Genomic DNA, 23,598 nt, shown 5'->3' on the forward strand with positions numbered 1-23,598 from the left:
CCACCTTTTTTGCTAAATGTATTTAGTTCACAGTATCATCTCTATGCGGATAATACCCAAATCTATCTATCCTCTCCTGATATCTCGACATCTGTGTTGTCCCGTGTAACTGACTGTCTTTCTGCCATTTCATCTTGGATGTCCTCTCGTCAACTCAAACTTAATCTTTCTAAAACAGAGTTAATAATATTCCCACCCGCCAACAAGAGCATACCTGACATTTCTATCTCTGTTGATAACATGACCATAAATCCCACCCCACAAGCTCGCTGCCTAGGTGTAATCCTTGATTCACGCCTATCCTTTGTTCCCCACATTGACTCTATATCTAAATCATGTTACATACATCTAAAGAACATTTCCAGAATCCGCACATATCTCACACAAGACACTGCTAAAACCTTAATTCATGCACTAATCATCTCCCGCATTGACTATTGCAATTCCCTCCTTACTGGTCTTCCCAAAAACAGACTCAAACCCCTAAAATCTATTTTGCATGCTTCGGCAAGACTGATTTTCCTTGCAAATAGCTATTCCTCTGTTGAATCACTCTGTATGTCTCTACACTGGCTGCCTGTCTTCTACCGAATCCAATATAAAATACTTTTACTAACCTACAAGGCCATCAACAAAGCTGCACCAACATACATCTCCTCTCTTGTCTCAAAATATCTCCCAACTCGGCAACTCCGTTCTGCAAAAGATCTGCGTCTCTCATCCACCCTCATTACATCCTCCCATTCCCGGTTACAGGACTTTTTTCGGGCTGCACCCACTCTATGGAACTCTCTCCCTCGCACAATAAGACTCTCCTCTGTTCTACAAACTTTCAAGCGTTCTCTGAAAACCTACCTATTCAGACAAGCTTATAATATTCCTCAACCACCATCTTAACCTCACTACCTTTAGCCTGTTACACAATTTCACACAAGACAACTACCCCCGGACCAACATTGTTGTGTGACAGGATCATTTAGCTTATGAGTCACCTTACCTTTGCAGTCTGGCTGGGCCAAGATGCAAAATGTATACTTAACCTCATGTGTCAATCTCCCATTGTCCCATAGATTGTAAGCTTGCGAGCAGGGACTTCTCACCTCTTTGTCTGTTTTACCCAGTTTGTTTATTAGTTTATTACGTTTGTCCCCAATTGTAAAGCGCTACGGAATATGTTGGCGCTATATAAATAAATGATGATGATGATGATGATGAGAGACAGTCTGTCTCCCTGAACTCCTTATTTTCAAATGAACAGCAATGTTAAACCGGTAAATGCTATCACCTTATGCCAGCTGACATACATATAAAGAATATATGTAATGTAATAGTCTGTAGGAAATGGACATATAACGTAATAGTCTGTACAAAGTGTCACTTGTGTAAACCCTTTAAGCAAGAACAATAGGTCCCTCACCATTCACTCTAACCCATACTTGCCAACTCTCCCGGAATGTCCGGGAGACTCCCGCATTTTGCGAGAGTCTCCCGGACTCCCGGGAGAGTGTGGCAATATCCCGGATCTGCCCACTTCACTAGGAAGTGCCCCAATCGCAGCGTTTGACCCCGCCCCCCGCTGTCAAATGACGGGTTTGCGTCATTACGTCACAGAGGGCGGGCCCAAAATGACACGCATTTTGGAGCCCCGTACCCATCATGCCCACCTCTCCCGGAAACCAACTTTGTCAAGTTGGTAAGTATGCTCTAACCTCTGTTAACTATACACCAATCAGCCACAATATTAAACCACTGACAAGTGAAGGAGGAGGGCTACACAATATTAGGGGGGTGGTTTTAATGTTATGGCTGATCAGTGTATGTACTTGTATAAGCAGGGTCTGATCAACCAATAGGCTGACCAGGGCGCTGGGACCTGGAGGGTAGTTGGGACCTGGAGGGGCGCTAAGGACCTGGAGGGACGCAGCGCCGGCTGCATGTAAGATTTTTTTACATTTTTTGTTTTGTTTCACTATTGATTTTCCTGCACACGGAGCGCCTCACCCCTCCTACACACTATTTGCACATTTCCAAAACAGGACCACAACTTTCCAGAAGACAGCTAAATGACAACAAGGCTGCAAGAACAAGCAAGAAAGAACAGCAAGAACAGGTAAGAGAGTCTGTCTAAATTTGTTTGCTGGAAAATACTCCTGAATTTTCCTTTAGTGATTTGGGGGGGGGGAAGGGTGCTACGGGTGTATTAGTCTAGGGCAGCCATTACCCTTAATCAGGCCCTGTGCATAAGGTACTGTTGTGAAAGAGTTGTAGGAGCACTGTCTGAAAGCCCAGGAACCAATGCACTTACTGAAGACATTGAGCTTCAGATTAAGGTGGGTGCAGTTCTCCTATAGTCTCTAGTACAGGCAAGTACAGAGGTCAGGAAAAATTAAATTAAATTGGCCTTGTGTGACTCTCATGCTCACAGTTGGCAAACACACAGTGCAGAGTAGACATCGTTGTAGAATAACAAAATTATTACTTGGGCATCTCTCCTGAATTGGATACATCTTGGGTTGAGGCAGTTTTTCATTTGCAAATAATTTACTATTCTGAGGACTTTGAAAGTTTTATTATTGCTCAAAGTTGTTCTAAAAGTCAGTTATAATTCCCATAGAACCACTTTCCTCACAATCCTTGCAAATCTATATTTAACAAACAACTAACAAGAATCTTTGTTATATAGTTTTAATAGAAATCGATATAGGCATTTAATTGTTTTGTGTGCTTGTAATTACAGGATGAACACAATAAATACATTATCGACACAGGTGCAATTTGCAGTTACTGACCTCCCCTTTTCTCATTAATATTCTAGGCTGTCTATTATAAATAAACCCACATTGGAGAGCACAAAATAAAAATATATCACTATTTTTATGCATTTTGGTGAGGGCAACGCAAAAAAATGTTAAATCTAATTTATCCAAATGGAGATACATAAAGTTCTTAAAGGCGGGTTGATTTTTGTTGTTCTTTTGGATCCAGTTCATGGTATTGATGGTTTTCATTTACCAATTGTTCTTTCGTTACGTCAAGTGATCTGTTAGCAATGGGAAAATAAAAACATGCTTTAAGGGCCTATAATAACTAACTACAGCCATAATTTAATGTGGCCATATATAAAAGGAAACATATTACATATTACTGAGCTGAATATCTGAAATAACTGAAATGTTTTTAATTAACTAAATTTATCCACTACACTCTTATCATTTTGCTGAAGGCTGCTATATTAAAGAAAATAGTCTTCTCCAGGGGAGGACTGAGCCAGGGAGCAAAGGTTAGTCCCAGAGGCTATACAATTTTGTTTTATTATAAACACATTTGATTCAGCCAGGGAGCATACTCTGCATTTCTCTTGTCCTTAGAATTGGGATCTGCATTTTATAGTAGCCTCCAAAATAGGGTATTGAATAGTAGTCACAAGTATGCATTGCATTTTGACTAGTGGTCACCAGAATGCTCTCTGTATTATAGATATCACTACAATGCTCTCTGTATTGTATGCAGATCACTAGATTGCTCTCTGTATTGTATAGAGGCCACTAGAATGCTCTCTGTATTGTATACAGATCACTAGATTGCTCTCTGTATTGTATAGAGGCCACTAGAATGCTCTCTATATTGTATACAGATCACTAGAATGCTCGATGTATTGTATAGAGGTCATTAGAAAAGTGTCTTATTATATATTTGTTGTTAATGATGTCTTCTGTGTTGTATATCGGTCATTATGATGCTCTCTGCATTGTATATCAGTAACTAGAATGTTCTCTGTATTGTATAGTGGTCAATAGAATGTTATCTGCATTGTATTTATGTCATTAGAATGGTTTATGAAATGTATAAATGTTACTAGAATGTTCTCTGTATTGTATAGAGGCCACTGGACTACTCAGTGTATTGTATATTGGTCACTAGAATGATGTCTGTATTGTATATAGGTCCCTGGAATGCTCTCCGAATTATATAGAAGCAACCAGATTAATATCTGCATTAAATAGTAGTCAGATAAAGCTAGGTAGCTGTTATATTTGATTACAGCTTTTTGACATAACATCTCTCCATAGCGGTACTCTGGTATATATCACTATTATTATTAATACTTTTATAGTTTTAAAGGACAAAGAAGACGGGCCACTGAGATAATTCTATCTTAAAATAGCAAAGCCTACTACAGATGGCTACATCTGTATGTAACAATATGTGTTCCTTTTGCTAAATATGGGAGGATTTACCTTGGAATACCATTGGCTTCATCCGTGTGGTCCTGAAGGTCCATGTTCCGTGTTTCTGGCAATAAAAAGCAGAGAAGACCTCCAATGACTGGGCCACTGCCATAAATGGACATTGGTATAGCAGGGTGGTACTTGTCCAAGAGGCTAATGAGTGGTGCAATTATCCCAGCTACACGGGCGGTCATAGAGCATAGCCCCACTCCATTCTGCCTGTAAGGGGAAAAAAATCAAACTCTGAAGCTTGTCCACGCTAGAATATATAGGAGTGTAAATGGAAAATAAAGCTCACCCTCACGGGATACAACATCAAGGCATCCTCAAGAAAACCATTCAAATTAACTATCCAACCCAGAAGATACTATAACTTATATATTTTTTTTCCTACTTCTATTTGTTTTTCCTACTAGATGGCACAATTGCAGAGACGAGGCTCTCACTCCTGGCCCCCATCGACCTCTCTAGTGGCCTGTGTAAACCATTGCCTTACTCCTGTACAGAATGCATGGCGACACATTTTACTGTAGGCTTCCTTCTGTAGTTCCTATGTGAGGAGAGTGGTGACTGTGTTTGGGAGATTGGGAGTAGAGGAATATGGGGGAGGGGGCAAACCATGTCCCGCATACAGATGCACCAAGACTCAGGTGTGGGAGTCTGATTGTTTGAGTAGCATCGGTCATGGGTAAATTGGATTGAGGGTTTTATTTTTTTCTTTCTTTATTGTGATGTTCTCATATGGTAGGCAAGATAGCTCAAACAGCGTGAGATTTGAGCTACGACTACTGTGGTTTATATGCCTACCATGTATAAAAATCAGGACGTTGGTTTACAATATGGTAGTTTAACAAAATGTGGTTTTATGTACGGTAGTAAATCCCACAATTTAAAAACTGCACATAAAACTGCACATAAAACTGCCAAAAAACATGATTTTGCAAGACCACCCCATAGTATATCTTCGAGTCACTTAAATAAGACATACTGAATAAAGCTGTACTTTAGCTTAAATAATGCTGTACTACAGACATTAAGTGAACTGGATTCATTTGCATACATATTTTGCTCATTAGCCAAGAGAAAAAAGAATTGTTATACTTCTGTTAAATCCTTTTATCTTAGTCAATTGGGGGACACTGAAGACATTGGAGTGTAGAGTGCAGCCGGAGCGCGGGCATTTTAAACATTTCAATTTTAAATACCCTGCGCCCTCTAGAGCATAAGTGACCTTTTTAACCCACAAATCCCACAGGACAGTTTAGGAAAAACACATAAACAAGGAGGGGAAAACAACTATGTTCTCCCAAAACAAGTCAACAGACAGACTAGTGCCTAATGGACTAAGGGATAAGGATTTAACATAAGTGTGAAGATACCGAGTTTTCTGACCCAATTCTACCCACTTCACAATGCCTGGCCACCCAGAGGGGCTTTACTATGCCAGGGAAGCCTACCCAGTACCTTCTAAAGTACAACAGTACATTTATTGTAATAAAAACACTAGAATAGTATATACAAATAGTAAATATGTCCCTTACCCCACCAACTTAAGGAGTTACAGTCATTTGGCTGTCTTCACTTGAAGACCCATGGATCTGCAGATATAGTCCACTGGTAGAGAATGGCCACTCAACACCAGACCTTGCACCTTTCAGGAATCAATCCACATAATGAACAACCCTCCCAACTTGGGGATAAATGTATCAAGCTGAGAGTTTTCCGACGGGTTTGAAAAAACAATCAGATTGTAGCATTCATTTATTTAGTACTGTCACGGTTCAAATACAAAGTGCAGCTCAGGAGCCAGGAATGAAGTGAAAACACATGAAGTTTATTGCTGAATACTGAATATACAGGAACATGCAGGAATAAATACCGGGTAGATGGCTGCTGAAGGTAAGTGGTAATATGGAGAGATCCAGGCAGCATGAAACCATAAGCACAGCAGAGGAAAGGAACAACAGGATGGGACAACAGGTCGGCAGAATGTATGTTGAGATCCCAATGCAGCATAATCACAGGAGCAAAGCAGCAGGAAGAATCCACAGGGTGTAACAACAATAACAAGCCCTGAATGCTGGGAGAGACAGGTATAAATGGAACACACCCAGGTGCATGGGATAATGAGTGAGGCAGAGTTAACTCCTAAGGAACTAGGAGCAGGCACAATAGCAGCACCTCTGGTGATCAGAGGTACTGCTGCTAACACATAAAATGAACACAAATAGTAAAGTCTGATAGTCCAGGTTAGGAGCTGCAAGGCAAAGCAGTATGCTGCAGGCAGATCGTGACAAGTACATTCTACAAAATGATAGCTAGAATCTGATTGGTTGCCATAGGCAACATCTCCACTTTTCAAACCCGCCGGAAAACTCTCAGCTTGATACATTTACCCCTTGGAGTGACTCCTTATATCCAGGGTCAAATTTCCACAGTGCTTTCCCCTCCCTAGGCAAACGCCTGGCTCTCTCCCTCTTAAACATTGGAGGGTGCTAGATCAGGGGGTTGGAGGGGGTGTGGAGATGAGCTGTGTTTCCACAGAAGCTCCCCTGCTGGGTTGCAGACAAAATGTCTGGACAGTCCTGTGAAGGACAATGGATACTAATTGGCCTTCCCTAACTCCAGATATAGGATAGCAGTCAGTTCATCACCTGTGTCCTGGAACTTGATCCTTACCCATAACTCACCTGCCTTCACTTTAATAACAATGAATAACAGCTTCACTGCAACATCAACAATATACAATAAACAATATACATATTTACAATGAGCTACAATGTCACCTTATCCACATGTAATTAGACACTGTATTTGTACTCTGGTGATCTGGGAAACATAAACAGGGCTATAAAAAGCACATGTTGTAAAGCTAAACATTTTCTTAGAAATGAGGGACAGGCTGGTTGAGGGGATATCAAGCTCGTTTCGTCACAGTAAGCATAAAAATCCGCTTTTGACCTATGTCCTATTGTGTGACACTGAAGTTACTGGGGACATCCCAAAGCTAGGCTTACAGGTGGTAATGCTCAGTAGAAGTGGTGAAAGCACCTTTCTTCCAAAACTGGCATGCCTAAATGCAATCACATTGAACCTATACAATTTGGTAAATGTGTGAACTAAGGAACAGATTGCAGTCCGACACAGCTTCTCAGCCGAGGCCCATGCCGTGTGGCCATGAGGCATCCAATGACCTGGTGTAGTGATCCCTGAGATTTTCTGGAACAGGGCACCCTGCTCCCCTGTAAGGATTATGGCCATAATCCATCTGGCAATGAATACCTTGGATGGTGGCCAACCTCTGCTATGGGCCTCATAGAGGAACAAAAGGCTATCCATCTTGCAAATATCGCAAGTCCTATGAACATAGGTCCTAAAATCATTGACAACATCCAGAGACTGAAATCAGTCCTCTTCCTCTGGAGACCTACCATGGTCCAAGGCCAGAATCACTATGTCTTGGTTAAGGTTAAACTTGGAGATTACCTTATGCTTAAAGAAAGTTTTGGTTCGAACAGCCGCCCTATCCTCATGCTATAAAAGAAAAAGGAGACTTGTAGGACACAGCCGCCAGTTCGGATACTCATCTAGCAGTCAAAATAGCTAAAAGAAAAACTGATTTCCAAGTAAGAAGTTTTAATTCTACTGCAATCAAGGGTTCAAATAGCGAATGCTTCAAATCATCTAGCTCCAAACCAAGATCCCACTGGAAAAACGTAAGGAGAAAGTATATGCAACACCCCCCAGCAAAAACGTCTTAACATATGGCAACAGAACTAATCTTCTTTGAAAGAAGATGAAGAGTGCTGACACCTGAACTTTCAGGGTGCTAAAGCTCAACATAGCATTCAGCCTGTCCTGCAAGTAAATAAGAAACCTAGGAAACGAAAAAGTAGAGATATGAAACCTCTTCCTTTTGCACAAGAAAATATATGTACTCCACACTCTTTGGAAAATCCTGCCCCTTAGCATAGTTTGTACCATAATGTCAGGCAAACCTTTAGCTCTAAGAATAAATGCTACTAAAGTTCGCCGCTATAAACCTTGGTACCTTGGTTGCCTCTCTCTTCAACTTCTTTAAGATCCACTGAAATATTGCTATTGAAGGGAACACGTAAACTAGATCCAACAGCCAGGTAAATGACATGGCATGTACTAAGACAGACTTTCGTTCTCATCATATCGACGTCTGGCTGACCCCACCTGCCCACAATCTGATGAAAGCCATGTGGGTTAAGAGACCATTCCCCTAGGTTAATAGTCTGCCTGCTCAGAAATTCTTCCTTCCAGTTCTCTACCCCTGGTATGACGAATGCCACGATGGCCTGAACATTTTGTTCTGCGCAGTGCAAGATTTTGCTGGTTTCTTGCATGGTGTGAGGACTTATTGTGCCTTCCTGATGACTGAGATACGCCATGGCCTTTGCATTGTCCAGCTGTATCTTCACTAACCTTCCCTGCAAAAAATGTTCTTTGCTGACTAGAGCGCATAACACTGCATGCAATTCTAATGTGTTTATTGGAAGTCTTGACATAAAGAGTGACAGCTCCCCAACGCCATAGGCTGGTGTCCATAATCACCAGAGTCCACCCCCAAATGGACAATGGGTAACCCTCGCTGTGGTTCTCACCTATTAGCCACCAAAGATATCAGTGACGTACTCTTTGGAAAAGACATATCACCTGACTGGATAGGCAAAAGAGAGATTTGTCCCACCTTAAGATGAATTCCTGTTGGAACTCTCTTGCATGAAACTGATCAAATTGGACTGCCTCAAAGATCGAGGCCATCTTGTCCAGTGCCCTCCAGCACAGATGGACAGAAGACTGTTTGTGAGCCAACAGAGACTGTACTATACTCTGCAAGGACAGAATTTTGTCCAACGGTAAGTAAACACTCTGTTTTTGGGTGTCAAACAGAATACCTAAAAAGATCATCCCCTGTGACCGTGTCAATTTAGACATTTTGTAATTGAGGTTAAAGTCTCTTGCACATGGGCCTGGAGCACCATTTTTAATTTTGCTGTGATCAACAGATCGTCCAAGTAGGGATAGCAGAGCTGCCATGAACGACATTGACCTTGATGAGGGCCATTTAAAGACCAAAAGGAATAGTCTGAAATTGGTAATGATTGGACTAGACAGCAAACCTGAGAAGAAAAGGATGCCCTTCCCAGATCGGAGCGTGTAGATACACATCATCGGTATTCAAAACACCATAGACCTGTGCCGTTCAATGCTGTTTACTACCAATCTCAGGGACTCCATCTTGAATTTGTCAACCAAACACTGGGTGTTTAAAGTTTTCACACTTGAAATGGGTCTTAATGAGCAGTCAGATTTTTAAACCAAGAAAAGGTTTGAGTAAAATCCAAATCCATCTAGTGATCCAGAACCAGAATAACCAGTCCTGAAGAAATAAGAGATTGAATGATTTTTTGCAACCCTTGATGTTTTGTTTTGTCTGCAGGGTGGTGAAGAATTTTCTGGGTGGGTATTTGTGGAGATCTATAAAGTATCCCCAAGTCTAAATCCCTCTCACCCAGGCATCTGTAGTGGACTCTAACCACTGATCACCAAAGAGGAGGAGACAGCCCCTCACAACAGACGATTCTGGATAGGCAAAATGCCCAACATGCTTATGGAGTGTCAGAACATGAGAACGGATCAGCTGAGTAAGCGCTACAACAAGTTGGCTAAGACTTAGCCCAGGTTGGTTCTGCCGCATCAGTACCAGAGCACCCAGGAGTACAGGGCACCTTAGCCTCAGAATGGCAGGATGCACCTAGGACATCCATGCCTAAATGTCCCAGAGGTAACTTAACTTGGCATCTGCGTAAATTCTTTACGGAAGCCACCCTCTCAGCCTTAGCTCTGAAATAAACTACCTGGTCTGACATGGCAGAAAAGAGTAGCTAGAAAACAATAAGCAGAATACAATCAAAAGAAAAAAATGTGATCCTGCTATACAGGCCCAAGCCCAGTAAACGGAGATAAAGATCGCTTAGAAAAAAAAGCTCACGGTATAGAAAGGGAGAGCTGGACTGGAGATGTCTATACTGCTGCTTCTTTTGTGCTGCACTCACAGCGAGAAGAAATGCAAAGGGTCCACCTTCTGATGGAAAAGCCCCTCTACCCATGGCCCATCACAAAGATGGCAGCTTTCCTAAAGGGCGGCCCCCTCAGTCCATCCCAGGGGCATGCTATACTAGTAGGCCTACTATACTAGGCTAACTAAGAGACTCCCCCCTAATAAGAGCAGCTCCCAGAGCCCACTGCAACGTTAGATACCATCTTTCTCCCTGCACTACTTATGACAGGCTGCTCTCTGGTGCACAGTGGTACGGCCATCTCGACGCAGCTGCTGCATATAACGCCGGTCACTTCCAGTGAAGGCAGTTATCGGCTCCGACAGAGTAATCTACCATTCGAGCAGGGTCGGGCGGCAACAGATGCACGACTGGAACCTCTAATCCACATTACAGCAGCTGTCTGTGCTGAGCATTGCACTAAAACCTTCCTTCAGAACTCTGCAGCGGCCCTTCAGCAGCCACTGATGTGCCCAGTATTTAATAATTCTATAAATAAATGAATATAAAACTTTTAAACAAAATTGCTGCAAAGCAGCAGTCTACTATGGCCCCTGCACTGTAGGGCACATTAAAACAAACTGATGCTCCAGCAGGCAAAGGGTATGGAGGTGGAGAAGCTACAATTTAAATACTTAATCCCTGCGCTCCTGGCTGCATGCTATACCCCAATATCTTCAATGTGTTACAAAATAGGACGTAGGAGAAAACAGGATTTAGTTTTGTTAAGTCACCATTTAATAAGAAAACACTAACAAATGCAGGGGAAAAGCCTTTAATTGAGAAAATACATTATATAGGGTGAAAGAATATTTACATTACAAAATATATTAATTGTGTTATTATTTTTGTTATATATTTTAATACCTAAGACTTAAAGGTTATGCATAGCATGAAAACTAGCACAAATAAATGAACAATTACAGTTTACACCACTCTATGGGGCAGATTCAATTGACCGCGTTACTCTCAAAAGTAACGTGGCCCGCGTACTACTACCACTACTTACTACGGTAATAGTGCACATTATTACAGTTAGTATGGTAATTTCAATGCTGATTTTGCGTTAAAATTACTTTATTGATGGTAATAATGCGCAGGCCGCGTTACTTTAGAGAGTAACACAGTTAATTGAATCTGCCCTATAGGGGTTACTTTCAAGAGTAATGCGGTCAATTAAATCTGCGCACTATTATCGTTAATACGGTAAGTTTAATGCATAATCAGTGTTGAAATTACCGTACTAAGGGCAATAATGTGCACTATTTACGTAGTAACGGTAATAGTGTGCAGGCCGCGTTACTTTCGAGAGTAACGCGGTCAATTGAATCTGCCCCTATGAATCCAATATTCTGAGGTCGCTTGGCAGGACAACATAATATCAACCCTTGTAAGAACCTTACACAGCCTCTGTTATGGGGCTGGTAGCAGCATTACTAAATGGTGTTACTCTTGTACCCATTCCCACATGTCATATAAATCATTTTATGCAAGGGTGATTAATTTAATGAATAATTTCACTCACTAGACCCGGGCAAACCAGTGTGACTGGGAAGTAGGCTGAAGTAGTAGGAAAAATGTACTGTCGTTTCATAAGTGATGATTTATAAAGTCAGGTTACGAATGTCATGCCATGTAAACCAATTTTGCATAGAAATATCACCACTTGCTGTCAGTTTTACCAAGAACAGCTGCTTTCTCACAGGACAGGTATGTGTGGTAAAAGGTATGATCTGTAACTACTGGAGGTAGATCCCTCTACTATGGGGATACTAAGACCAAAAATGGAGAAAGTTGCGGAAGTTGTAAATACACTGTATATACTTTATCTGGCTTGGTAATGCATACAAGTTATAATAAGTAACTCACCTGATGACTGTGGGAAATAACTCTGCTGCATAGATATAACAAATAGAAAATGAAGCGGCAATTGCAAATTTTCCAATAACTGCCAGCACGGTGATTACAACAGGCAACGCTAGAAAGAAAGGAGGAAAACGTTAAGATTAAATTCTTTTCCACTTCTCCAACATTGCAGGTACTCTTAATACTGTTGTATAAAGTAATGGTAATTTAACTACTCTATTTTTTTCTATGAAATATTACAGGAATTATTTTCTATTGATGCTCCTCTTTTTCACTATATTATTTTCAACTTCCGGATCATAGAGATATATTTCTTGTTATTACTGTCTATTGAGAGGTGCAAACTACTATTCTCAGATTGCAGAGCACAGAGAACCAGCAAAATATTCTTACAGGATGTAGTATTCCAATATTCCAGATAACCATCTATAGCCTAGCAAACTACTACCTCCGGCTCTATAGATAGGGCAGTGTATCAGTGATGTGTTTTACTAATCACGTAGCTAGATGAGGACAACACAGGAGAGTTTATTAAACACGGAAGTGTTTGACATCGCAGCAAATCGCCAGAGATGACCAGAGATTTTTTAAGATCAGAGTAAAAATCGCAGTTTAATACATCTGGCGACTTGGGGACTGAAATTGCGGGTTATGACTGCGGGTTTGAAAAAGTGAAGATATTGCCTATAGCAACCAGTCAGATGCTAGCTGTCATTTTGTAGAATGTACTAAAAAAATGATAACTAGAGTCTGATTGGTTGCTATAGGCAACATCTTCACTTTTTCAAACCCGCAGTTTAGTAAATATACCCCTTTGTCCCCTTTACTAAAGCAAGTACAACTCATCATGTTAAACTAATTCATAATAAGTAAATAAAAGGTGCTGCTATAATATAATAGGGTAAAAATCGTCTGAGAGCAGTGCCCTTAATGTCCCTGTGAATACAATCTTTTAAATCAAAATGTTGATTGTAATATAATGAGACTAACTTGCTGGTACAGTTTATAATGGCATTATGGAAGCTAATGTATAAATAGAGCCCTTCCTGAGCCAGAAAACAAAGTAGATCCCCACCCTGGGGTCTAGTGTAACGGTACCTAAATCTGGATACACACTACACAGTTTTCATCCAATAATCGTCTCAAACAACCGACATACGACCACTCGTTCAAAAGTCGGGTCAGTCGAAAGTCTGCCCAAATGGACGATTATCGCCTCATTTGGTTGGTCGTACCGTTTAATATTTTCGTTCCAATCTCGTTTCCGCTGTGTAGTGTGTATAAACTTCCGACCGATCCACAACTGTGAGTACGAAATTACAGTCATTGCTCACGACAACATGGCTGTAAAAAGTCACTAAAGGGACGTCTGCTCTTCCCTTTATCGTCCTAAACAAGGCTAGTGTGTATGCAGTCCATGGACCGAGCGATCGGAACATCGATCGCATGTAAAATCTATTGGCATAAAAAGTTGTTGGAAAATTCTGTAGTGTGTACCCAGCTTTAGTGGGCAACAGTACAGCCAGATAAATACTGGGAAGTTATATAAGGGGAATAAATCCACAAGGAGTTTGTGGCAGTGTTGTTTTTATTTATTTAACTATCTGTTTTATGGTTTGAACGTAAAATGTTCTGTAACAGGCTGCTTTGAAAGGCCTAAAATAAGGTAATCATACCATAACTTACTTTTTGGTATTGCAGTAATAATTAGACAAACCGTTCCGCCTAGTAAGAGACACATAGATTGACTAAGTTTCCGTCCACAGATCTGAACAATGAACATGGATCCCAGACGAGCAGGAATTTCTACTGCTCCAAATATAAGCTGGGTGAGATATATGTCCAGCCCAAAGCTCCCGACATTCAGACTTAGACCATAATAGACCAGACTGTTCACAAACCTAAAACATATAAAAAACACAATGATTTTCTCTAGCAATAATAATATAATAATAATAATAATAATAATAATAATAATAATAATAATAATAATAAATGAGAATCTGCATTGTAGAAGACATGAATGGAAAATTAAATATAAATTAAAGAACATTAATTATTTTGTAGAAAATGTAGGACAAACTGGGAAAGTATATTTAATATAGTGAATCATGCAGTTGCAATATAATGGGCTCCATCTACAGCTGCTACTCCGCTAAACTAGGAGCCTTGTTTCCATGTTGCTTGCATTAAGCATTAAATAAACACTTTGCATCTGCTTCATGTCCATGTCTATGATCCTAACATGTTCTGAAGAGAGGTAGTCAATGCCAGGGGCGACAGTTGTTGTCTACAGACCCCACAAATACCAGGGTTATATCTACTTCCCACTTGTGTATTGTCATGGAACTTACCACACAAAACTCATAACGAGGGTTATTTTTCTTAGATTTGGCCTCCTGAACAGATCTATCATACTTCCAGGTTTCGTCCGTTTGTCTTCTTGCAGCTTAGAAGAAGAAACAATAAACAAAATTTCTACCAAGCAATATTATTTCTCCTTTGCCATATAATTGGTAACCACAGGAGACATTGTAACATTTCCAGGATCACTAGATTTTGACACTATATTCAATACACTTTCCAATGTATTAAATGGCTAAAGCATATAACATAAGGTTAGTGTTAGCAAACAGATTTGTTTATGTCACAGTTATATACATAGAAATTCATATACAGTTCTATATAGATACAGTGGTGAAAGTGGGCTGTATACTATGGTAAGCCATACCGCCACTTGTCCTACTGCTTTGATTGTAAAACTATTAAATTCCATACCACCACTTCTAAATATCCATTCGACCACTGTATACATACTGTAAAGCAAAACTTACATACATAAGCATACAAAATTAAAACCAAACGTAAAAGACTGGGTATTATTAATATTGAACAGTATTATTGAACATTTTGATTCTAGATGCCCTGAAGGATTAGAAATTAGATGTTGCTGCACCTATGAAGATAATAAAAGACAATGGGCCTGATTCATTAAGGAAAGTTAAGCAAAAAATTGAGTAAGTTTTCATACTCAAGTTTTCTGGACAAAACCATGTTGCAATGTAAGGGGTGCAAATTAATTTATTATTTTGCACATAAGGAAAATACTGGCTGTTTTTTCATGTAGCACACAAATAATTGAGAGCTTATATGTACAATGAAATTTAAAGTTGATCTAAGACATGCCCTACCCCTACTATAAATCTGCCATCACATTTTGAATTTACCTTTCCCTCCAATGCAACATGGTTTTGCCTTACTTACTTACTTTTGCTTAACTTTCCTTAATGAATCAGGCCCAGAGTCATCTACTTTGACCAAACTAAAGGGGCATATTCAATTAGCATTAGCGGGCCGCGATTACGCACGGCTGCACAGATCCAGGTACCGCAACATACCATAATGGCACTTTACACACGCAGTCGCCCGTAATCATGGCCGCGAATCCTAATTGAATACCCCCTAAAGAGTCTTTGTTTCCACAGAACATTCCACTTACACACCTGGCCGGCATTTCTCAGTGTAATGTACCAAATTTAATGACTCCTATGATCCCATTTTAGGGGCACCCATTAGATAGACAGGGCCTCATGTTACCTTTGATAGTAATTCTTCTGATAACTTCTGTTTATTGAAAGATGCAGCTTTCTGGAGGAGTTTTTTGGCACGTTCATTTTTTCCTTTAGTTAAAAGCCACCTGGGTGATTCTGGGAGTAGCCTGTATTAAGACAGCTTCACATTAGATGAATAAAAGTCTGAAAACATGCATAATACTTTATGTAATAATTATGGGATGACTTCATTGAAACCAAAATTGTTTCATTGAGAAACAGAAACAGGCCGCAGGACAGGCATGGTCCCCAGTACTTTGTGTAGGCTCCCACCCCCTTGCGTCCTCAGCGCCCCTGACACTTATACATGCCATATACATATCTCATTCTCACAGAAAATTGTGATCTTTGTAATACATTCCCTAACAGTAATTCTCAGTAGATTTACTATATTTGCTAGGTGTTCTATGGTCCACGGGGTAACAGGTTATCCTTTATTAAAGAAAGTGCCATCCGGTATATCACCTAAGGCACCACGGTGCTATTTGCCCGATCTAAGTTTTTCTTCAGCTACACTGGCCGAATATTCTCAGGACGTGTGAAGGACACTATGATGTATTAACTTTATTTGTGAGCAGGCCTGTGCAGGCTGATTACACTACTAACAGGGTGGAATAAATCTGTTTTAGTTGCCATGTGAAAGTGCAACATCACTCAGCTTTATATTTCACAAAGTCTGTATCTGCTGTTTTATCTGCATCTGTGGGGACAGGTTTTTATTTAATTTTTCTTTTAAGTGAATATTTTGGTGTTGATAAAGATACAGGTATGTGTACGGATACAAATACATATGCAGCGACAGGAAGCGGATGCAGATAGGATTGGATACAGATACATGTAGGGTATGATGATACAGGTACACGTAGGGTATGATGATACAGGTACACGTAGGGTATGATGATACAGATACATGTAGGGTATGATGATACAGGTACACGTAGGGTATGATGATACAGATACACGTAGGGTATGATGATACAGGTACACGTAGGGTATGATGATACAGGTACACGTAGGGTATGATGATACAGGTACACGTAGGGTATGATGATACAGGTACACGTAGGGTATGATGATACAGGTACATGTAGGGTATGATGATACAGGTACACGTAGGGTATGATGATACAGATACACGTAGGGTATGATGATACAGGTACACATAGGGTATGATGATACAGATACACGTAGGGTATGATGATACAGGTACACGTAGGGTATGATGATACAGGTACACGTAGGGTATGATGATACAGGTACACGTAGGGTATGATGATACAGGTACACGTAGGGTATGATGATACAGGTACACGTAGGGTATGATGATACAGGTACACGTAGGGTATGATGATACAGATACACGTAGGGCATGATGATACAGGTACACGTAGGGTATGATGATACAGGTACATGTAGGGTATGATGATACAGGTACATGTAGGGTATGATAATACAGGTACACGTAGGGTATGATGATACAGATACACGTAGGGTATGATGATACAGATACATGTAGGATATGATGATACAGGTACATGTAGGGTATGATGATACAGGGACACGTAGGGTATGATGATACAGGTACACGTAGGGTATGATGATACAGGTACACGTAGGGTATGATGATACAGATACACGTAGGGTATGATGATACAGATACACGTAGGGTATGATGATACAGGTACACGTAGGGTATGATGATACAGGTACACGTAGGGTATGATGATACAGGTACACGTAGGGTATGATGATACAGATACACGTAGGGTATGATGATACAGGTACACATAGGGTATGATGATACAGATACATGTAGGGTATGATGATACAGATACATGTAGGGTACCTGCATTGCACTGCTAGGTTCATGTGATTAAGCAGTGCTCCTCGTATGAAGCTACTGGGTTTATAGAGTGTCCAAGACAAAACTTGTTGAATTTTTAGACTTAATTTACAAAGGCACAGGGCATTTGGATATAGTTACATGCAGAGAGCTATTGGCTATCAACAAAAGTACTAGTTAAAAACAAGGGGGTTGTACTTTCAGAGTATTTCCTTACGTATAGCAATATGCGTTCCTCGGGAAGGAGGTAGGATGCACAGTCTTTCGAATTGGATAAGGCCCACTGTCTCCTTTCCCCTCCTACAGGAGTGGGTGGTCAATGGGGGCCTATGACCTGGTGTCACAGCCCTACTTCTTCCCTAGTTTACTTCCCCATTCTACACAGTAACATATGTGATCAGGGGAGGGTCACGTAGACCCATTGTATCATTAATATCTCCAATACAAATTTACCCGTCTGCAGTTACTGAACAGGGATAGGTCGAGTGAATGAGTTGGCCTGATACAGTTTCTCTCATGCCCTGTGAGACAGACAACATGCCTTACAGCATGGAGGCCCTTCCTTCTCCTGGTTATGGATGTGGGTTTGGACCCTAGTTATAATGATGGGAAATGGTATTTTGGAGTTGGACGTTTCTTGTTTATATAAATTTAGAGAAGAAAAGTCGTTATAGTCTTGCCAGGAGCCACTGATCACTCCAGTACCAGGATGTAGCTCACCATCCAGGTCATTTGATTCAGCTCAATTCACCCTACGGGCAACAATGTTATCTGGTAATCATTGGGTCTGCAGGGACACGGTATAAACGTAGTCCGATATTTCTGGCCTCACATTTTCAGCTTGGGTGCGGCATTAATCCTGAGAGAGCGGGCTCTGATTGAAGTAATTGGAATTGCACCATAGCCTGCGTATTTGATTAATCTGATATACAGTATTTGCAATGCAGTCTCCTATGACGCTGCAATCCCTTATGTTTATGCTTTGCTCACTTCGATATTGTTTGGTGCACAGTATTTACACTGTAGTCCCTTATGGTTACGTTGTAGGCATGGCAGGTGGGTTAGGGGTTACTCCTTATGCCAGGTCATTTCCACTCAATGGCGGACGATGCGTACGAGAGTTCCCTGGTTCGTGCTGCCTTTGTGATATTGTACTGTGGGTTTCAGGTGAGCGAAGTGATTGCACGTGGTGCTTGCACACTCCCAGGTCAGCTGTACAGTGAGGAGGTTCAAATCAGAACAGCTGGGTAGGGGACGCTGGGTCACGTTAGCGGCCAGGGTTGGTTTCTCTGTATGACCAGTTGCAATTGTCAGTGAATTTTCCAGCCTTCGGTCGCGGCCCCGTAGCGGGGGAGTGGTGATGGTTCTCCCCTCACCAGGTACCCATTCTTGGTGTTTTTTTCAAGCAAATATGGGTTGCACTAGGCTTGGATAGTTGTTCAATTCGGCACCCATTCCTTCCAGACTGGCACCACAAGGTTTCATGGTTTTACCTTCGCTAGTGTCTTCCAGTTCCCCTTTTATTTTCCTGTTTTGCCTCGTGAGCGTGTACACCTCTGGTATGGTGAGCTGCTGGTGCTGCTGGGTGTGTGAGGTTCTCCACTGGTCTCTCTATTCTTTATTTCTTTTTCCTTTTCCCCACTCCGCCTGTTTTAATTTGCCACTGCTTATGTATGCTAACATTGTGGTTTCTTTCCTGTCTTACAGACCACCGGATCCCGGTGCAGATTTGAGTGATGGTACACTTAGATGTCCAATGAGCTGCGTTGCATAGTGCAAAAGGGGACACCTTTCCATTTCCGGGGTCAGTATTTGTCTATGGGAGAGGTTAAAGGGTTTTACAATGGCCCGGGTTTAGGGTGCTCCTGGAGGCTGACATAGCTAGACATGTGATGCCCCATATCTTGGTGATACATTCGTGGGAATGATTTGGGCTGCTATATATCCATGGACCTGATGCTATTGAGACAATCCTACCTAGCTTGGGTCCATGCCTCCTGGCCTGCCCTTCTCCTATGCTGATCCGATGCAATACCTAGGAGGGTCTGGCGTTTCTTACCAGAAGGGCGCGGGGCAGTTTGTTATCCAGAAGATAGTTTGTCCCATGTGGTCCCAGTTCATGTGCCCTTGAGGTGGCTGGCAGATGGAGCACCCACAAATTAGATTCCCGTGCCCGTTCCTCTATAGGCCGTTTGGAGTTCGCTTGAGCAATGAGGGCATTGGCTTTGTTTATAGGTGACATGTAAGAGTTTAGCATAGGTAGGTGTAGGTATGGTGGTGGGCCTTGGGCCTTGAGGACCCGGGCTTGGCCTGAAAAAGCAGTGCAGTCGACGGCCAGTGGTTGGGGAGCATATTAGGGTAGTGGGCACACTGAACCCGCCTCTCTTCTTGCGAATCGGCTATAGTCTCGGTACAGGTACCGCCCCTGTGGGTTGCCCTATGGTTGCTTTCCGTCTAGCACAGAGGATGGGCGGGTTGTGTAAGCCCAGGACGCAATGTCCAGCTAAGGTAGATATGTGCGCCTGGGGTGTGATTGGTTGCCCCACACTTGGACCCATTGTTTGATTGATTGTCCACCCATTGATGAGGTCCCATGGTTAATGCTGGGACACTTGGGTTTTGCTTGACGGACATCGAACTGACTGCTCTCTTCTCCACCACCATATTTAAATAAACTATTTAAATTTGCCACACTCAGGTCTCGTGTCAGTTATTTAAGGTTATAGTTGAGTAAGAGTAAGAATGTAAATGAAGTCAGGATATCAGCCATTAAGCCTTTTAATCATTATACAGTGTATAAGACATAATAGGTAGATTATATGACCGGTGTTGTAAAGAACATGCAGGAGGCCAGAGACAAGGTTGCACAGGTAGACACGGTAGCAGCAGACAAGAAGACAAGAGGAAGGATGGGCCTGCTCTTGAGGGCTTACAATATAATGGATGTAAAAATAATTTCAAACCATCAATTCACTAATTTCCATCTACCTCTTCACTAAATTAATTAAAGCTTGTGGGTCACAAAGCATACCTCCCAACAGTCCCTGGCAGCAGAGGGCGTGGTCATATCACAATGGCACTATGGGGCGTAGCCATGATATGATGGGGCATGGCCATGACACTGTGGGTGGTGCACCAAACCCAGAGGGCTGCCTAGCGCTGTAATACCCATAGCAGGCAGGACAGCGGGGCAGAGCCCTAAAATCGGGACTATCCTACTGAAATTGGGACATTTTGGAGGTATGATAAGGTGGCCCTCTAACCACAACTGTTCAGTTACATTTTACATACTGCCAATTTACACTTCGACCACTGCCACTGATGGTAAGTTCTCCTAAGCAGGGCTCTCCATAGCTATATGTATCTAGATTTGTCATCCCATGTAACCTATTATTGCACAGTACTATCCACTAAACTGGCGATTTATAAATAACATAATGAATGGTTTTACCTACCAAAAGTAGAAAAACAATAGACCTGTGGGTGCGGAACAAACAATCTGTAACAACCTCCAATTCCTGATGCCATAACCAAGTCCAGCCAAAACCATTTGTCCTACTGCAAAACAAACATGGCCGGTGATGGTGGCATACGCACGATGTGATGATCCCACCCACTCAGCAACTGAAATAAAAGAAAACGTTTATTTGTTATATAGTTTTCTTTTAGATGAATGTTTTATTTACACTAAAATGACAGAGCAGAGATTATTCAAAAGTATAACCCAGGGTTTCCCAAACCCAGTCCTCAGGGCTCCCCAACAGTGCAGGTTTTCCATATCTCCTTGCTGGAGCACAGGTGTAGTCATTACTGACTGACACATTGTAACAGATCCACAGGTGATCCAGAAAACCTGCACTGTTGGGGAGTCCTGAGGACTGCGTTTGGGAAACCCTGGTATAACACCATCTACGTGATTCTTGACTTCTAAATCAATGTTTAATATTAAAACATGGCCTGCTAAACAATTTGTGACGTTATGACAGTCATTGACACTAATATAGAGGTAGGTACTGTTATGTAACAATAGAAGTGTGAAGTAATTAGTACATATGGGCATCACGGTGGATTAATGGTTAGCACTTCTGCCTCACACCACTGAGGTCATGAGTTCGATTCCAGATCATGGCCTTAGCTATGTGGATGTTCTCCCTGTGTTTGCGTGGGTTTCCTCTGGTTGCTGCTCCCACACCCCAAAAACATACTAGTAGGTTAATTGTCTTCTATCAAATTGACCCTAGTCTGTGTGCATATATTAGGGAACTTAGACTGTAAGCTCCAGTGTGGCAGAGACATATGTGAGTGAGTTCTCTGTACAGCGCTATGGAATTAGTGGCGCTATATAAATAAATGATGATAATGATGATAAATATCCTAAAAGTGATTTTATGGAGCAAAGGGCACAGTTGCTGCTGTACCAGTAACTGCTACATATTCAGTTAAATTTGATGTTGCTTGCTTTGGCAAAAGGCAAAGGTATAACACTAGTCACAGTGGCCTTATCAGCCCGATGGACTCGGCAGCCGGAATTTACTAAGAGGGAGTAAGAAGATAAAAGCTGAATAAGTTTTCATTTTATCATTAAAAGTTTGGTATCTTCACCAGGAAATGCAATAAAAATCATATACAAGTTAAGCTAAAAATGGGAAGATGACATGAAACAGATATCACTGAAAAAGAGATGTGTATAGTGTTTTACCTAAGACGAGATTGTTAATCAGGACCCCTGACATAGCGATTCCCACAACACAACGGAGTATTGTATAGACGTAAAACTCTGTCACAAATGCTGCTCCAACACCAAACGCCAACATCAATAATATTGAGATTAATATAACAGGACGTCTCCCAATCCTTTAAAACACAGCATTAAATATTCATTCAAAATCTGCATAGAGAGAATAGTTAGTAGCATTTTGATTGTCATTGTAACTTTAAAGAGGTAGGTCTACAGCCAACACAGAAATAATCAATTTGTAAAGGAAAACTACATTTATTTGCAATATTAATAACTTGCGAGATTCTTCATGTTGCTTAAAACATTTGTTTGAAATATTCTTTTCTGTAAAGTGCTGGGTAATATGTGGGCGGTATATAAATAAAAGATTAATAAATAAACATGCATTTGGATGCAATTTTAAAGAGCGCAATACCTTCAAAGGCCATTAGATGGTGTTTTGCAATCTATTACTAGTATACTGCTGGTGCAAAGGTATCCAGCCCCACCTACTGACAGGACACATCAACAATATACTGTATATTAGGAAAACTAAACATATTTAAACATATTGCAAAGTGCAATAACATTACCCAACATATTTAACCATCCTTCTTGTTTATTGAATAATATATACATAGTAAAATGAATTACATATTATATTTCTATTAATAGGAGCCGCACACTGTATCATCAATATGTAGTTCTTCTATTTATTAAATGTACCCCACAGCAACCAGTTTCTGTCACTGCGGTGGTACAGTGTAGAAAAAAACAATTACGACACAATAAGAATAGTTTATGCAAACTGCATCTAATGTAAAGAATAAGAGAATATTGACTGAGCAATTCGCCAGTATTGACAAACAATAACATTGTCAGTGACAAATCATTAAATTCAAGGACTGTGGAAACTAGGGACAGTCGGAATCTATGTGTCTTGTTACTATGGGTTACATCAACTTTTTACACAGTTACATCTGCACCAGGTTTCAGAATGTTTTTCCTAACTTGGATGGATCTCATAAGGTTTATGAAGAAGGTAAGAGGGACATAATACAATGAACAATGAAATGCTATTGCAGTCCTACCGCCTCTCAGCAAATTGTAACTAAGTAATATTTTTTGATGAAATATGTAACAGAATACAATGAATATACATAACAGGACATTTATGAAATCTGGTTCTCATATAAAAGCTGCTGTAAAAATAAAATATTTGCTTTTGTACCGTAAACTTTAT

The 23,598-nt window shown here is 41.0% G+C and overlaps 1 protein-coding gene across 1 annotated transcript in view; it reads right to left on the minus strand.

The window, feature by feature from the left end:
• Positions 1 to 2,553: 2,553 nt before the first annotated feature.
• LOC142158310 (solute carrier family 22 member 13-like) overlaps positions 2,554 to 23,598 on the minus strand; it is a 32,842-nt gene continuing 11,797 nt past the window's right edge. The window contains exons 3-10 of the mRNA XM_075212176.1: positions 22,338 to 22,492; positions 21,094 to 21,262; positions 15,782 to 15,902; positions 14,539 to 14,633; positions 13,871 to 14,085; positions 12,188 to 12,296; positions 4,239 to 4,448; positions 2,554 to 3,040 (exon numbers count right to left, since the gene is read on the minus strand). Of these exons, the coding sequence (XP_075068277.1) occupies positions 2,947 to 3,040; positions 4,239 to 4,448; positions 12,188 to 12,296; positions 13,871 to 14,085; positions 14,539 to 14,633; positions 15,782 to 15,902; positions 21,094 to 21,262; positions 22,338 to 22,492 (1,168 nt within the window). The 3' untranslated portion in view covers positions 2,554 to 2,946. The remainder of the gene's footprint in view (positions 3,041 to 4,238; positions 4,449 to 12,187; positions 12,297 to 13,870; positions 14,086 to 14,538; positions 14,634 to 15,781; positions 15,903 to 21,093; positions 21,263 to 22,337; positions 22,493 to 23,598) is intronic.

Source organism: Mixophyes fleayi, chromosome 5 (assembly GCF_038048845.1).
Source record: "Mixophyes fleayi isolate aMixFle1 chromosome 5, aMixFle1.hap1, whole genome shotgun sequence".
NCBI lineage: Eukaryota > Metazoa > Chordata > Amphibia > Anura > Limnodynastidae > Mixophyes > Mixophyes fleayi.